A 17,154-nucleotide genomic window follows, 5' to 3' on the forward strand; every position below is an offset into this window, starting at 1 on the left:
GGAAAGAAGTAACATACGATAATGACTAACAAGTAGGGTAAAGTAGGAGTTTGCAAGCCTTTTCTGTAAAGAGCAAGTAAGTAAATATTTTAAATGTTGTGGGAAATACTCTTGTCCACCATTGGAGGGTGAAGGCAGTCACAGATAGTATGTAAATACATGGGTGTGGCTACATTCTAAAAACCATTACATTTATTGATGTATACTTGATTTACAATGTTTCAGGTGTATAGCAAAGTGATTCAGTTATATATACATATATATTCTTTTACAGATTCTTTTCAACTGTGGGTTATTACAAGATATTGAATATAGGTCCCTGTGCTATACCATAGGCCCTTGTTGTTTACCTATGTTATATGTGCTATATACCTATTAATTCCAAACTCTGAAGTTATCCCCTCCTCTCATTCCCCTTTGGTAACCATAGTTTCTATGTTGGTGAGTCTATTTCATCCAATAAAACTTTATTAACCAAAACAAGTGATTTGGCCTGTGGGCCACAGTTTGCCATCCCTTGCAATAAAGTAGGAATACAGCTTATTGACCTTGGCAAGAACAGTTCCTCCAGAGTGGTGAGGCAGAAGCCATAGCACAGTGATCAAGGAAGAGGTGATGGGGGTGTAACAAGCTTTTCTGGAGCTATGCTGTAAATGGGGGAAAATGTGGGCCTTAGAGGGCTTTACCAGGGTTCGAGAGGGTTGCCAGTCTTTCAGGAGAACTAGCACCCTCATGGGGGAAGGCTTCAATGTTGTTTGGAAATATTTGTAAAATTGTTTCCCCTGTCAGCCTGCATTCAAACTTCTTGAGAGCTGCTGCCAGAGCTTTAATTGACTTGTTCAGGCTTAATGAATATTTATTAGGAAAAATTTAAATCAACCATTTTGCTATAGGATTGAAGCTCAATGAAACCACTGCAGGGATAATTTTGCCAACGCTGCTGACATGGGGAAAGGATTATTTTTTAGGCTGTCATTGTAACTTCTTTTATGCTTTTATAGCTAGGGCATCATGAGTCAATAAATAAGCAAATACCTCCCGCTCAGAGGGCAGGCAGGTTGGCAGGAAAGTGGTCATTCTGAGCTGCTCAGCAGCTAGAGGCTTACAGGGGCCAGGATGACTCCTTGATTCAAAAGCGTTATGGGTTTTGAAGCACAAAGATAAATTCAGTTAGGCTCCACCTGATTGTATGAGGAAGCATGAAGCCAAGTGAATGGGCAGAGAAAAAGCTTTCATTTTGGGTTCCTCTTTGTCCTTTCTCTGAGCACAGCATTGGGCATGAATGGATGTATTCTTTCTATTCATTACCTACCTTGCCACCAAGACTGCAAGCCCCGTGCTGCCCACCTGAGGGCAGGAGCCAAGTGTGCTTTCCCCATAGCCTGCAGAGGCAGGAAGAGAGTGTATGCCCTTCCCCAACTGTCTTGTCCAGGTGATTTTGGTTACAAGGACAATGGCTGTCAAAGAACTTGGGCGTCTTGCCTATTCAAATGAGCTTGTGAATGCTCGGTGTTGAGGAAGCTAAGAAAGTGGTAGTAGGTTTGGGACAATGACAGATCCTCCCTAATACCCCCCTGCATTCTCTCCTAATGACAGTGCCCTCCCAGGAGCCTCTGGAGAAAGTTCAATTGCACCATCTTCACTGAATATGAATGGCTCGTCCGTGACTCTTAGTCTTAGATGTATAGGGGGGTCTCCTAGAACCTCAGTCTTTCAGTTCTGGAGGCAAGTTTCATTAATTCTCGGTACCACCCACCACTCTCTTCCAAGACCTTGCCTTCTGTTCAGTCCAGAATGATAGGGGTGAAACTGTAAGTCCTCTCAGTACCCCCAGATTCAAAAGAGATTTCCTGCTAGGACGCTAAGTTCTGTGTGCTCCCACAACTGAATGCAGATATATTGCTGCTGAGTTTCATACCTAACGAGTGATCTAATAATAAATTGGTGCCCAGGAGGCCCAGTCCAACAGGGTGAGGGTAAGGGGGAGGGGTTGGGCCCAGAGTAGCTAAATAGCTGGCTCAGATTTTGAAAGTAACTCTCCAACTGGTAATAGGCTTTGGTGGTTTATGACTCTTATGAGATAGCATATCAGTGCCTCTTCTGCTTCACTGAGTCTGGATTCTGAGGAATAATGGTTTTGCTTTTTGCTTCTCGATTTGTTCTCCTCCTCCTCTCTGTTTATCTCCCCAAGTCACCATCAACCCTTATGCCCCAACCAATACCAGGAAGGTGATTTGCAGCCCTGTTTCTTCCACGATCCTACCAAGGTTTCCTTAAAAACATTTGCCCTTCTTGTTTGAAGACTGTCCTGTAGACAGAGTGTGATCAGATGTGACTATTAGCAGGGCAAGAAAACCAGTGCAGAGACCAAGAGGCATTCTCCTCTTGTGCACAGGGGGAATGGGACATTTGAAGGTCAGAGACTTTTCTGCAGACTTTGTTGGTGAGTCTGGTCCTATATTTAAGCAAGATACATAGATACCTATAGTCTAATTTGAGAAAGACTAAAAGCACCTCTTTTGCTTTCCCTTCCTCCAAGGAGAAAAACACTCAGACCCCACCTAAACCCAAATTGCACTCCACCATCATCTGCCACAGCACCTGGGATGAACTTCTCCTTTGAGGTAAGGAACTGGAGTTCCTGTTATAAGAGAACTCTATCATTTTGGAAGGTTCGGGGATAATATTTGATACTTGAATTGATTTCATCAACCACCAAGGGGACCATCACTCTAATCTGGTCATTGAATCTGCTCCCTGGAGAATCAGTTCTCTTCTGGTGGGACTGCTACAGGTGTCCTAATAAAAGAAAAGGAAAGCAGTTGAAGAGTTATAAAGTGTGAGTGGTTCACCGATAGATGGCATTTCAGAGGACAGTGAAAATGGTGGTAATACGCTGAAGCCTACAGGCGAAATTGACCACAACAGGTTTATATCAGCCTACATTTCAGAATCTTCTGAGAGTTTGCCTTTCCTGCTCATTTTTTCTCTCTCCAGGGCCTTGTGTTCCTTGTTCCCTGTGTTCCTAACCCCAGATGGCCTTCCCTCTTTATCTCTCTAGCATCTCAGCTGCACTCTTTTTCCTTTCTCGCTTAGTTACAAATTATCCCCTTTCCCTTTCTCCTATCATTACTTGCTGTTTATCTTTGGCAGTCATCATCTAAAACTAGTCTACATTTAAACACTTGCTTTATTTTATTGGATAAAACTATATTCCATGTTCAGGATATACAATTCAGACTAGACCATTAGCCTTTTGTTCCTCTCTCAGAAACATTCAGAGATCAGTATAGTCCTGAATTCGTTATTTCTTTCTCCACTCTAGATCAGTGGCCTTTAGTGGAATAGATTTTCCCCTGAAACATTATTATCAGTAATTAAGGCAGCAGCACAAAACGGAGCCAATTAACTAAGACAGATACTTTGTGATAACCTGGGAAAGTAATTGGAACTGTTTCGGAAGATCATCAATTCTGAGTTTGGGCACTTCCTTGGGAGGTCAAGACCAATGTCTGAGGAGAGGGCGCCAAAGGGTGGAGGAAGTAACGAATAGGAATGAAGGCCCTGAAGTCAAACTTTTCCTCCTTCACATGTGAACTGAAGTCCCGCTTCCTGTTGACATCATCTCACTGGTGGTGATCCTGACAGACCTAACCTAGTGTCTTGGTACAGTTCCATTTAGGTTGGGGATCTGAACCTGAACCTGACTGTGGTTGCATTTGGGGTGGGGAGAGGCATAATCCTTTGTGCAGATCACCAGTAAGGTGACTGTACGTCATTGGCAAAGCTTCTGGTGGGAAGTAAACTGGTGAATAATAACTTCTTGGCATCTGCATCCAAGTAAAGTTTAAGCAGTCAAAGCCCAGAAACAGAATTCTTTCTTTACAATTTTATTTACAAAATGTATTAAAACTTTGTACAATACCTCATGGCAATGAGGCTCCGTAATTTATGCCCACACATGCAATTTACGCTTTTACAGCCATTAGTTTGCTTGGCAATGTTTCTTTTCACTGAAGTACAGCTTTAATGACAAAAAGAAAATAATTGGAAAAAATCTTCAAGTGACTACCGCCAAACTCCCATAGCTTGAAGTTAGTAGCAGAAATTTGAAGCAATCAATGTTTTTTTTAAACATGCAAGTTTTTAAAAAATAACAAACCAATTACCTGCCTCTTCAATTCCAGTAAAGTTTCCTCTCTGTAAAGCTGATTTGAGTCAATAAACACACATTTCTCTTTACACAGTGCCTCTGAAAAGTTTGTGTGTAGGTTGGTTGGTTTGTTTTATACAACTTCATATTCGCACAGCATTAGCTTCCCGCGCTGGGACATTATAGCATTCAGAAGTTGAAAATCACAGTTTCAGGAAAACAAAACGGAACGAAAACACAACAGCTTTCTTTTTTTTGTTCAAATACCATTGAAAATTTGACAGGTGAGTTATTTGCTTATGACACAATTTTTGGAATGAAAGTTTATATTACACTTTTCCGGAAACGTTTCGTTGGAAACGAGACTTCTTCCTTTCTCTTCTGAAGACAAGAGCAAATATGCAGCGAGTCAACTAAAGCATCTAAGGGTCACACTTGGGAAATGAATTCGAGCTCCTAGTTTTTACAGTCTGGAAACTTCCCAATGCACGTCACTGATGAGAGCAAACTACTGAACTACAGAAAGCATATGTCGTTATATAGGAGGTAATTAGTGAGCGGAAACTATTTCCTCTGACTGTTCTGATGATGCCAATGGCAGGTATGCAATTAGTTACTTGATAGCCCATGGAGCAGTGGAGCGATCTTCTGAGTCAGTAGAGAGACTGCTCCAAGCAAGGACCTGGGAGTGGTGCTGAGGTCCTCGGTTTAGCAGTAGGTTTGGGAATGCATTTTAGTCTTTGCAAACTAGAAAAGGACACATGCAGTCTGATGGAGAGCCACGGGCAATAACAGGCAACAGCTGGTAAGACAGACCTAGCAAGAGGAAAGTCAGATTGAGAACTGTGGTCTGAACCCACTGGCCCGCCTTGCAACGTGGTCCTGTCTCCGTGGTGTACACTTCAAAGGCATACTTAGCAGAGAAAGCAGAGCTAAACACAGTGTTGTTTTTGAGAAAGATATTCTGAACACATTTGGGAGTGTAGGCAGCATTTCCCTCACCTCAATGCTAAATTCTCAGCTATCTTGACTTAAAATGCACACTGAAGCAAGAAAAACAGATCTGTGAGCTGAAATTCCAGGCTTCTCAAGGAAAGCCCCGGGATCCGTTTTAGGAAAGCACCGAGAGGTATGCCTGTAGTGCCCCGTCCCTTGCTACACACAAGTCAATTTCAAAAGCTCTGTTAATCCCTTCACCGAGTGGGAAGTTAGCAAAGCATTTTCACAAAACCATTTCAAAACACAGAAGTCACCGTTTAGTCCCTTTTCCAAAGTATTTGAATTTTCTTAAGTGTTGCATTTACATTCTAAAGATATACACATTTCGGCAACGTTGAAAGGAAATAGGGTGCACAGAACATCACCACCAACAGGAAATACCAAAAACATCTGGTCAGCAGATCCTAGAAGAAATGCCAGTCTGTCCTCCCAGACACAGGGAGTCAGATTTTTTTTTTTTTAAATCAGGAAGAATTAATTATTTTAGCTAAGATCGGCCTATTTGCTGAATTAGAATTTTAAATTTGTGTTGTATATTAAAGAACATGGTGTTTGTATACTGTGCAGTGGTATCAAAGAATGGCTTTTGTTGAATTGACTTTGTTTTTAAATAAGATTTGTTTTCACATACTGGAATCTTGCATGTCCATTTTTTTTTTGTTGGTTTTATTTTAATTTTTTTTTCAAGCAAAGCAAAAAGATTTCAATGATGGTTTGCATTGTCGCGAGTCTCAGAGTATTCCATAAGGCACTGAAGGAAAAAAAAATCAGTTTTTTCTATTGAAAGGTCATTGCACCATCAGCAATATTCGTGTCATGCCCGACACCAAGGAGAGTGAAATCTGGCTCAGGATCCTTGAAGCAGCCACGTTTTCGGTGATTCCTCTTGTCACATGCCTCCAGTGGGAAGGGATCTGCAAAGGCAAGGGGAAATTTAAATTCGAACAGGCTTCTACTGGGAATTGAGAAGTTTATTATGGCTCAGTCTATCTTGGATGAGAACCATGGCTGTTTCCTTAAACTGGCATCACTGAGGCTGCACCTGGTTTGACTGGCTTTGGGCAACAGGTCTGTTTAAAGCCTTTCACTTGAAGCAAATGCTTTGCAATAGGTTACACTAGATTTTTTCTTTCTTTCTTTTTTTTTTTTTTTACTATGCACTGTACTAAGGAATACACGGGCGTTGCATGAAGTCTAACTTAAAATGTTAATCACATGGGATGTAGGTATACCAGAAAACCGTAGTGGCATTTCAATACAGATACTCAGGGCAGCTACATAGCACAGTGTATTCTGATTGCAGAATCTGTGACAGAGGACTGTTTATCTAGGCTTGCTCAATTGAAATCCATTTGACTGTGAGAAGAAAATTTGCTGCTTCTTGCCAGAAAGGTGACAGCTTGTTTCTCTTAATACTTATAACCTTAGTTATTAAAGTTTGAAAATAGCACATGGACTTAAAAGAGACAGCACATTCTAAGAAGAAGCCAGAACAGTGATACCCATGAAGGGGCTTGGCATCCATGGGATCTTTGCCCTGATTTTATGGGCCTAATTGAGATGCTGATGCTGCCCTCATTTTGGAGGCATTAACTAGTGTGGGGGTATTCATTTGACCCCAACACTGAAACTTTAAGGCCACTTGCCTGCCTCCTCTTCAAGCTCACATCCCTCATCTCCATCTTTTCCCAATACACTAATAGGAGCCTTATTTTTCTCCTGAGCTAACACTGAATTTTATCCCAAAGGAATGCAGGATCACTATCTACCACTGGCTCTGAAATAAAAGTATTTGTGAGAAGACTATCAAAAATGCATCTGAAGCTCGCTTTGGCAGAACGTATACTAAAAGATGCATCTGAAGGCCCAAAGAGGGCAGAATAAGATTAACATGGAAGTGGGTAAACCTCTTCCTTGGAATCCCTATGGTCCAGGGTCATATCTATCTCAGAAGTTTGGAGAAATTTTGTATCTATGGCAGAAAGATCAAACTCCCCTCCTCCCTGCCCATTTGCTATGGGATGTCACTACCTCACTGCTTAACTTTGGGAAAGTAACCTAATCTTTCAGTGCCTCTGTGTCCTGCTTTTAAATGGTGGTAGATGAAGTATTATCACTGAAGTAAAAGTCCTCTGGGGACAAAGAACATCACCACCTCAGTTATCTAGAATATGTTTTCCACTTGACATAAGATGAACTCTTTAAAGCAGGACCACTTCCCTGATGAGAATGTCTATGCATGGGCTGCGATGGAAAATTCATCACTTTGAAATGGACAGCATGAACAAAGCTGATATTTTTAAGGAAGACTAAACAGAACTGTTTTAGAGGAAAAATGGAAATCTTTGTCCTTAACTTCTTGTGTTTTGAAGTCTTTGAAATGAGAAGGATTTCAAAATATTGAAGAAACCAAAGAAGCCCAAAGTAGTTCTGAACAGCAATGAAGAAATCAGAAAGAATTTCTTAAAACAATTAGCAGTCAACCCTAGGGAGCAGTGAATCTGGAAGGCTTGGTGGTTGGTCACCTGCCCAGACATGCTGGGGGCCACACCTCCAGTGGTTGGTCAGTAACCCAGACAGGCAGGCGGTAGTCAAGAGGTTGCCTGCTCCCAAGTGGGTGCCAGATCAGAGGTGTGTGTTCCTACAGTGAGTTCAGTAATCCTGACTTGACTCTCACCCATGGAAAATTAGAGATGACTCCCTCCTCTTTCAAGGAGGCCTTTTTATTAGGCAGATTTCGCCTGGATCATATTCTTGTTTGATTTGCCCTTGAGTCATTCTTCCTGAAGAATTACTCGTACCATAAACTCCCAAGGCTGGCTCTGATAATTAGCAATTAAAGTAAAATCTCAGGGTGCCTCTCCATCTCCGTGCCCCTGCACAGACCCTGACAGATCTAGGCCAACCCAGAGAACCGGAAGCCAATAACTAGGTAACAAATTAGAAGTCACTTGGAGATATCCCAGAACTTCTTGGGCAACAAAAGATCAACGGATGAAGAGCCCATTCTTCATTTAGTTAACATTTCCCTAATGTTATGTCCCCAGACTGGCTGGGGACAGCAGAAAGGTTTTTATTTCCTGCTTAGCCTGCTTGGTGCCTCAACTGACACATGTCAGGATTTTTTTTCTGGCATCCTCTGAGGCTTTTCCTTCTTGTCTGGGGACTTCACACAGCCTTGGAGGACAGATTTCTTTGCAGAGGCTTTTCCCAGGTTTTTTTTTCACCCTAGGTATGACTGCCAAGGTGCTAGCTAACTGGGCTGTAACCACATTGGCATCAATGTCTATTCAGATGTGATTTTTGCCTCAATTAGCCTGAATCATGCTTCACAAAATGGATCAACCAAGATGGCTAAAGGAAAGGCAGAGCAGCAGAAGTTGTGGCAAGTTCATTTCTGAGACTCTTCCCCCAGGTTTGATGTTCTGGGCCTCCACTTCACGAGTGCAACATTCTGCCCAAAGGTTTGCTGATCTCAGTTTTTTCTTTTTCCCCCTTCTCTCTCTCTCTCCTCTATCTCTGTCTCTTTCTTTTTCTCGCTCTTCTTCCCTCTTTCCCCCTTCCCTTCCTTCCTTCCATTAAGTGACACCCTCTGAGAGAATTCTCTCTGGAATCTTACTACTCCCTGGCCCGGCAGAGCAACATGACCTGTGAGCGTGTGAGAAATGCAGAATTTCAGGCCCCACCCCAGACCTACTGAGTCGGGCTCTGCAGTTTCCTAAGATCCCCAGGTGATTCACACGCACGCTGCCGTTTGAGATGCACTGCTCTGAGACTGGAATCAGGGACTGCGGCTCTAGTAGCTGGGGAGTGGGGACAGCAATTCACAGATAGAATGGCTGATGATAAAGAGGGTCTGCAGGCTGCATGACCCTAAGCCCTGAGACCCTTCTGTTTCAGATTCCTTTGGGGGGAAAGTAGGAGTGATTGACGATACACCCTCATGTCGAGTGTGTCAGAAGTAGGGCACGTGGAGGTTTGGTGAGGTCCCTCAAGATATTTTTGTAAACAAGTGAGTCAGAGACCTAGGGTCTGCTCTCCATCTGAAAGGATTCCATTGGGGTTTCAAGGTTTCTGGAGATCACCGGGCCATGGCTGGTTAGTGGTGACATGGTTTAGTAAAGAATACAGCTACAGGAGGAAAAAGAGCTGGCTTCTAGCCCCAGAACTGCCTTGGCCCGTTGTGTTGCGTCATTTGTTGTGGCTGGCGCTTAGCTACCTGAAAGGGAAAATCTGTTTTGACCCATTACCTCAAATGAGGCAATAGATGTGTGAGAGTACTTGGAAAACTGTTATGCAGATTTAAGGTGTTTTATTTCCTTGGATGCCAGTCTCTCAGAATTTGGGATAATTAAGCTAGGCTGAAATCACCCATATACTATCCTATGAGAAAGCAAATAATGTGCCCCAAATTGTAATGGGCCTATATAACCTACTCAAGAGTAAGCTATTTTAAGCATACCAGGACATTAAACGCTTGCATGCAAACAACGCTAATTACAGATGAATCCGTGTACTGTACATTCAGCAATGCGATGGGAACACTTGGTTAGTGGGTTAGTTCAGTGTACTGAATACGCTGTGGTAAAAGGCTGCAGTCTGCAGCAGGAAAGGACAGCCAGCAGCTTCATCAAACAAGGTGAGGACAAATGATTTTTTGGATGAAATATTATTTAAAAATTGGCTGAACTTAGATGCACACCATGAAACATAAGGAGGTCAAAACACAAATGCATCTGTAGAAATTCAAGCCCATTGACCATGACTCCTGAGGTCAAAAATCTCCCACCAAAAAAAGAAGGGCTATGAAGTTGCTAACTGCTCTGTTCCACTTCAGATAGGTGTGTTAGTGATGACAGATGCACTTGAAGGTAACAAAGCTATATTCTCTTAAACGCTTCCAGAATGGAGATGTTATCTTAATTCAAGCTTGCCTTTGAACATGTCTGAGTTATTGGTGAGTTTTGGCTGTAGCTGCCAGAGTCAAGGTGTCATCAGTCAGGTTCATTTAAGTATGAATTTGGGGACAGCCAGTAGCAGGGAATCTAGACTGTCCTTTGGGAAACACTTACCTGAATATCATTTCCAAGAAAGAAACAACAAAGGAACTCAAGGATTAAAGAAATTCCCAGGCTTACATTTAAGAGAACCATCACTCCCCTACAGAAAGACTACATTTCTCAAGGTGGCAGCGCCCCCCTTCCACTCCTCATTTTAACAGCAGTTCCAGAGAGCTGCTTTTTCTAGAGCTGCACTGTCCAATACGGTAGTCACCAGCCACATGTGACTCTTGAACACTCGCTATGTGGCTAGTATGAGTTGAGATGTGTCATAAGCATAAGACACACCTCCAATTTCTAAGACTTAGTATAAAGAAAAGAATGTAAAATATCTCATTCATTTTTTATATTGATAACATGTTGAAATGATAATATTTTGGATATATTGGTTTAAACAAAATATAGCATTCAATTAATTTCACTTGTGTTACTTTTGAAACTGTGGCTAGGAGAGCACTTAAAATTACACATGGGGTTCACATATGTGGCTTGCAAATATTCCCATTGAACAGTGTTGCTCTAGAGAATTATTCTTTTTTTCCTTTTGGGTCACAGGCCACAATTTAACTACAACCCTGGTATTAGAAAACACTACTGTCTGACAAGAAAGCACAACCATTGTTTTCAAAGAATTAAGTGGTTGCAAAGAATAGACAATGCTTGAAATAATAAACCAAACTGAGAAACAAAGAAAGAGGGGAAAAAAAGAGATTAACATACAGCAACGCAAACTGATTAGTTTACTAGACCTTAACCGTACCCCTAGATCTTAACACTCTCTGTTCCATACACGTTGTAGCCTTCTCTGTATGTAGCATAATTCTGAGTGTTGGTGGCAGGAGCAGGCTTAAAGTTTTGGGTGTTCTTTGTGAGTTTCATGCGTTTGGACTCTGCCCGGGATTTGTAACAGAATTCTATCAAGGCCACCATCATGGCCAGCCCCAGACCTCCGACAAGTATATAGAAAACGCCTGCCACATTGCTCAGGCTCAGAGCGCTGGTCTTGTCCTAAGAGAAACGAACAACGTGATTAGTTCTTGGGGAAAACAAAGGCAATGGGACATTATAATACATTACAACAGTATAGGATATTTCTAAGTTGTAAAATAACTAAACATTGATGTAAGTGTTATGACTCAACTCTGGCATCTGGCTGACGTGTCACAATGGCCAGCAAGATGGTAGATTGTGCTTCTGCTGACAGTCATGATCCTTACCTAAATGTTCTTTTATTTTGACTCTTTAAATCCTTTAGTACCTCAAAATGGTGTCAACAACGAAATAAAACAGCACTTGGCCATGGGAGCAAAAATGTAAACACAAGCACAATTTATTCTTCTGCTAGCTTCCATAAACACCATTTGCCAGAGTCGAGCTGTGACATATCTCTATAAATGTAACACTCTTTTCATTTGGGAACTTGAAGCACTCTTTCCCCTCTCTGCCCCGCAACACTCCTTTCTCCCTTGTTCTCCCTGTGACAAACTTGTCAACAACTAGTCTTTAAGATACCAGGTGAGAATAGTAGACTTTCCTGATAGTCACATCTGGGGAGTTTGCAAGGGTTTGCTTAAAAAGGATTAATTCTCCCCTTTCATCCGGTGGCTGACAAATTGCTCCCTTTAGGGACTGGTTGCTAAGTTCTCCTCCTCAGGGCGGCAAGTCTTTGTGCTGCTGGAACAAGGGCACAGCACAAAGCACTGGCTCCATCCCCTCTTCCTGAGAGTTTAAGGAAAACTCTCAAGAGGACCCCCACTGGGTCCTGAAATGGCTCCATACAAATCAGAAAGCTTTCCAAGAGGCTGATGATTAAAAAAAAAATTCAGCTCATTTTTAGCTTTTACTCCTGGGAATGTAAAGAATAATTAGGAAAAAAAAAAAAAACCCTACACTTATCTGCTTCCTATTTAAAATGGGGGTGGAAATCAAGGAAGCCGGTCAGTGACTTTCAGGTCAAACTGTGCAAATCTGGACTAAGCTATCTGCCTGTATGAAAAAGCAAAAACTGTACTGCTGAACAATGGAAAGAAAACAGTTGGTGCCTTGAGCCCTACCTTGAGGTAGGACACACCAAGAGCCAGGAGCCTTTCTTTGAAAAAAAATAAAATAAAATAGCATTTTGTAGTCTTTTTAGAGGGAATGTAACCATTTTGCTGCTGAATACAATAGAATGGAAAACCCAAATTGCTAAGCCAGTGAATTGAGTATCTTATTCAAATGATAGCACAGTGAGCAGATGATGGCCACTGCTGACAGTTAACACTCAGCCAGTCCTGGTATCATCACTTAAAGAATTAAATGTAAAGATGGTATGGCCATGTCCTGACTCTGTTTTCATAGGAGCCAGTCCTGTACTGGTTTACCTTCAAAAAAAGGCCAATTGGAATTGAATCACATCATCAGGAAGGGGATGTGGACATGCTTCATGTCTACAACAACCTTGCAAATAGTCACTCTCCTAGGATGAATGACAGCTAGAAAAGTGGTAGGAATTTCTGTCACTTACGAAACAATGGATCATCTCCTTAAGGAGGTTGGTGAAGCTATCTGCAAGGATGTTCCACGGTCCATCAGGAAATGGACCAATTTCTGGTAACCCTCCCTCTCCTATTAGATTTTTATATGTAAGCAGTTTTTGATGGGGAAAACATGTCCTTTACATAATCCATCTAAGCTGTAGCAACAAACAGTTTCAAGTTCCATGTACTTAAGTTTCACAGAATTCCCTGTTGTGGGATGTAGAAAACCAGTAGCAAAATGGTTCACTGCACAAGGAAAATGAGTGGCACTTCATGAAATGAATTAACTGATACCACAATATTAGTTCAAAAAAAGGAAAGGCAAAAATTGAAACTAAAAAAGAACTTTCTTAGGGGAGCAAAAGGGGGCAGGAAGGAGGCGGGGAAGAGTGTTTCATGCTTATCAATGTGATGTTATCCTGACAATGTATACCCGTAAGGAGCATGCGACTGAATTGTAAAAGTATTACGTACAGAGATTCAAATGACACCTTTGGAAGAGAGAAGTGTGACAGACTTAATGAGATTTGAGATCCAAATAGATGCTGAACTCAATACGACAGCAGCTGAGAGGAGGCTAATCATTCTGCTTACAGAGACCAGTCTTTGTGATTTCTTTCTTTGACTGTTTTCAGGTGGGATCGACATAATGCTATTAATAACCAAAGGCATTTACAACTACAAAGTCTCTGACACTGTAAGAGGTTAAGAAAAAGTACTGTCACAACTGGATCTTTTTTGTTTTTGTCTTTTGGCTGTTGTTGTTCTATTTTCTCTTTGAACTTTCGAAATGTGAAATACAGTAAAACCCCCTTATAACACAGCTCGTGATATTACTGCTTTGGAAACGTGGTGGGCCAGACTGAGATTCCTCATCATAACCATAGCTCTATGGAGTCGACGATTGATGGCACGTGGCAGGCCTCTGAGGCCGGTGTTCGCCTTATTCCTTTAGCGCTGGTGTTATAAAGGGGTCCCACTGTGTCAGGGAGTGTGTGTTGGGAAGGAAAGCCATTTTAGGGTAGAAAATAAACAGTGGTTCAAAATGTGATTGCTAATCAGTACAAAAAGACCTTCAGCGACTGACCTTACTCCCGGAGTCCTTGGCTCCACATTCCCCCTTATCGTACCACCATTTGTTTTTCAGCTTGTCTAAGATGCCTTGTTCACTGAGTTTCAATACTGCAAGGTTTACAGGCGTTCTTCACGTGGGAAATAACATAAATAACATTATATTATGTTATTTTATGTTATTCAAGCTTCAAACTACTTTAAAACTATAGAAAGCGATAAAGCAGGGGGCCCTGGCCACAGAGTAATTTTAGACACTGCAGGCAACCTGAGCATTACCTTATAAAAAGTTAACACTACAGCAACGCTATATTTACCAGGGCCTGCCCATATCGCTTTGAGTAATCGGCACACACTGTTAAATAATGAGGATAGAAAAAAGGCACTCCTCAGATAGGCTGTGTGTGGTGAGGAGGGTCTCCCCTCAAGTGACAATCGTCAGCGGCAGCTTGCAGTAGCTTTGTGGCGGAGGTGCGTTAGGTTTGATCTAACCGGGTGTCTTGTTGTACTTCCAGACAGAAAGCAAGTTTTATGGAGGCGTGAGAAAGGGAACGGGGCCAGAAAGGGAAGCGTTTCCACACGTGGAGGCAAAAGGATGCATCTGAACAGAGTAGAAAATAGATTCTACATGAATAACATGCCTTCTGATTAGTTGTCCTTCATTACACGACTCTGTCACCCAGCTGGACATGATCTCTAAAGAACTGTACTACATACATGGCTGCACTCCACAAACTGAATTCTTATGCACATACTGGTCTTAGTATGAAAGGTATAATGTGGACCTCTGAGTTTGGGATAAGAGTACTTTCAGCAATGGGAGAACTGGTCTATGGATTGTTTTTGAGTTACTGATCAGCTGTCTCTCTGAAGTGGTCATACATCTGCAGGCAACTCAGATCACCAGAAGGTGAAGCAGATTGTTTAAAAACGGATTATTAATATGGCATGGCCTAAAATGGGAAATCGACTCTGCCATTGTGGGTAGTGCTGCAGAGGAAGTTTAGATACGCTGTTCCAGTAAGATGAGACCTCCTCAGCTGAGAAACTAACACACCCCCAGGAGGCCAGGCCACTGCTCCCTCATCCTCCACCCCCTAGAGTATAAGAACTGCACTCGGAGCCAACGCAGGAAACCCCACTAGTCCTAGGATAACGATTTTCTCTCTTAGAAATTCCTTTAGCTGTAAAATGGGAATAAAGGCCTTTACTCTGTCTTCTTTCTAGAGCTAATGAATCTTAATGAAGTATCTTTAATAACTTTAGATTTAAAATGCATTATATATAGAGGGTGGCATATTTCTGTTATGAGGCGATGAACTACAGTGTGTTCAGATTCATGTGAACAATATTGCCAATACTAGTGCGTGTTTTTCTGAATGCCACCAATTTACAAGGAGGAAAATAGATACATTTATGTTACTATGAACATTCCATAGAATTCCTTAGCTTATTTGGGTAACTTGGACCTACCAACATATCCAGTCATTGGCAAGATTTCCCATAGTCAGAGATCTGGCCTTTATCAGACCAAGTCCCCCAAGCCTATTTCCATTCTTCCCTCCTTTGCTATTGAGAGCAGAGGGACCATCTCATCTTGAGATATTCTGAGAAATGTATCATCATTAAAAAAAAATAGGCAATTTCAGAGGACTTGGGATTTGAAAAAGTATAAACCTTGAGTGTCAGGGAGGTGACACTTTCTTGGTTCATTCAGGGCTTGGCAGCCAGAATATCTATTTGCATTTTGTATCTGACCAGGAAATTGAGGTCCTTTTATATTTTAAACAAGTTCCTCCAATCAGTGCTCAGAAGCTTAGGCTTCTTAAATGCTAGCCAGGGTTGCTTGGAACGCAAAGCAACAAAAAATACTCAGATAAAAATTTGAGCCTCTTTAGGATATTATTGGCAGTGAAAGTTAAGTCTTAGACTTTTAAAGGACAGACAGGTCATCTATGGCCCTGAGATCAGTGTTGGAACTGCCTTCTCCCCTAACCCCACGGCCTGGCCTCCTCCCCTCTCCTTTCCCCCTATTATTTTCAGCTGTATCACCACCAGGTCTTCCCCAGTGCTGAGCCTGAGGCTAGGCACTGACACCCAGGCTCAGGATTATGGCAGTTGGCTCGGGTGGCAGGGGAGATGCTTTCCAATGGCATATGGCTCACTGATTCCATCAGGACCACAGGAAAAAGGATAAAGCAGTTTTCTTCCTTTCTGTGCTTCCTCTTTTCTTATTGCAAAGGGCCCAGTGTCCTCACACTGCTCTGTGACTCCGCCCTTACTAGGCCCTGACCTCCCTCAAGCTACTGTATTCTTCAAATTATTTCATTCAATTTCTTCAGTACAGCTGCTCTTACTAGATCTTAGGAACAGAGCAGTCTGATTAAAGACACTCATGCTAATGTCCAAATAGAGGTCTCTCCCTAGAGATCCTGGATTAAAAAAAAATGTGTCAACCCTTAAGTGAGCTAGGTTGATAAAAGTGTCACATGTTAGTTTAGAGCAATGGTTCTCAAAGCCAGTGGTCCAAGGACCCCTGAAGGATCCCTGAAACCTTTTCATCAGAGGGTCTGCGAGGTCAGAACTATTTTTGTAATAATACTAAGGCGTTTCTTGCCTTTCTCACTCATTCCCTCATGATGTACAGTGGAGTTTCCTGGAGGCTACATGATGTATAATATCACAACACGCTGTATGAAGAAGCAGCAATGAGAATCCTATTCTCCTATATTAAGCCAGATATTAAGGATATCTGCAAAACATAGGACAATGCCATTCCTCACTAGTTTTTTTTAAAGAATAGTTATTTTTCATAAAAAGTATGTTATTTATGTGAATATACATTGGGTTTATTATTTTAAAATGAATTAATATATTCTTTGAAAAGTCTTCAGTTTTCATTTCTGATATGGTAAATATTGATAGACACAGCACACATGAACAAAATCTTTTGGGGATTCATTGTAATTTTTAAGTGTGTAAAGGGGTCCTGGGACAAAAAACGTTTGAGAAGCACTGGCTTTAGAGGATGGAAGGCTTTTCTGCTGCTGGGGCCCAGTCTGGGCTGCCACCCTCCACTCTTGCCAAAACCCAGGCTGAGTGTGTCAACAATTTAGTGTCCTATTTTGACAAGTGGCCATTGAGTGGCTTCCACAGAATGGTTGGTAACAGCTCTCCATTCCCATGGCTTCCACAGTTACCGTGGAGGTTACCTTAGAGTAATCGTTCTCAATCAGGAGTCATTTTGTCCTCCAGGGGACATTGGGCAATGTCTAGAGTCATTTTTCATTGTCACAACTGGGGTGGGGGAGGAATGCTACAGGCATCTAGTAGGTAGAGGCCAGGGATGCTG

At 42.0% G+C, this 17,154-nt stretch overlaps 1 protein-coding gene across 4 annotated transcripts in view; it reads right to left on the reverse strand.

The window, feature by feature from the left end:
• Positions 1-3,906: 3,906 nt before the first annotated feature.
• The window catches only part of GRIA3 (glutamate ionotropic receptor AMPA type subunit 3), a 262,136-nt gene continuing 248,888 nt past the window's right edge, over positions 3,907-17,154 (reverse strand). For 2 of the 4 annotated variants that reach the window (XM_010991643.3, XM_010991644.3), the window contains exons 15-17: positions 13,819-13,933; positions 10,973-11,220; positions 3,907-6,066 (exon numbers count right to left, since the gene is read on the reverse strand). In XM_010991643.3, coding sequence (XP_010989945.2) covers positions 10,975-11,220; positions 13,819-13,933 — 361 coding nt within the window. In that variant the 3' untranslated portion in view covers positions 3,907-6,066; positions 10,973-10,974. Of the gene's footprint in view, positions 6,067-10,972; positions 11,221-13,818; positions 13,934-17,154 lie in introns of those variants that run through there. The other 2 variants (XM_010991645.3, XM_064482784.1) reach the window with 2 other exon arrangements.

Source organism: Camelus dromedarius, chromosome X (genome assembly GCF_036321535.1).
Source record: "Camelus dromedarius isolate mCamDro1 chromosome X, mCamDro1.pat, whole genome shotgun sequence".
Taxonomy (NCBI): domain Eukaryota; kingdom Metazoa; phylum Chordata; class Mammalia; order Artiodactyla; family Camelidae; genus Camelus; species Camelus dromedarius.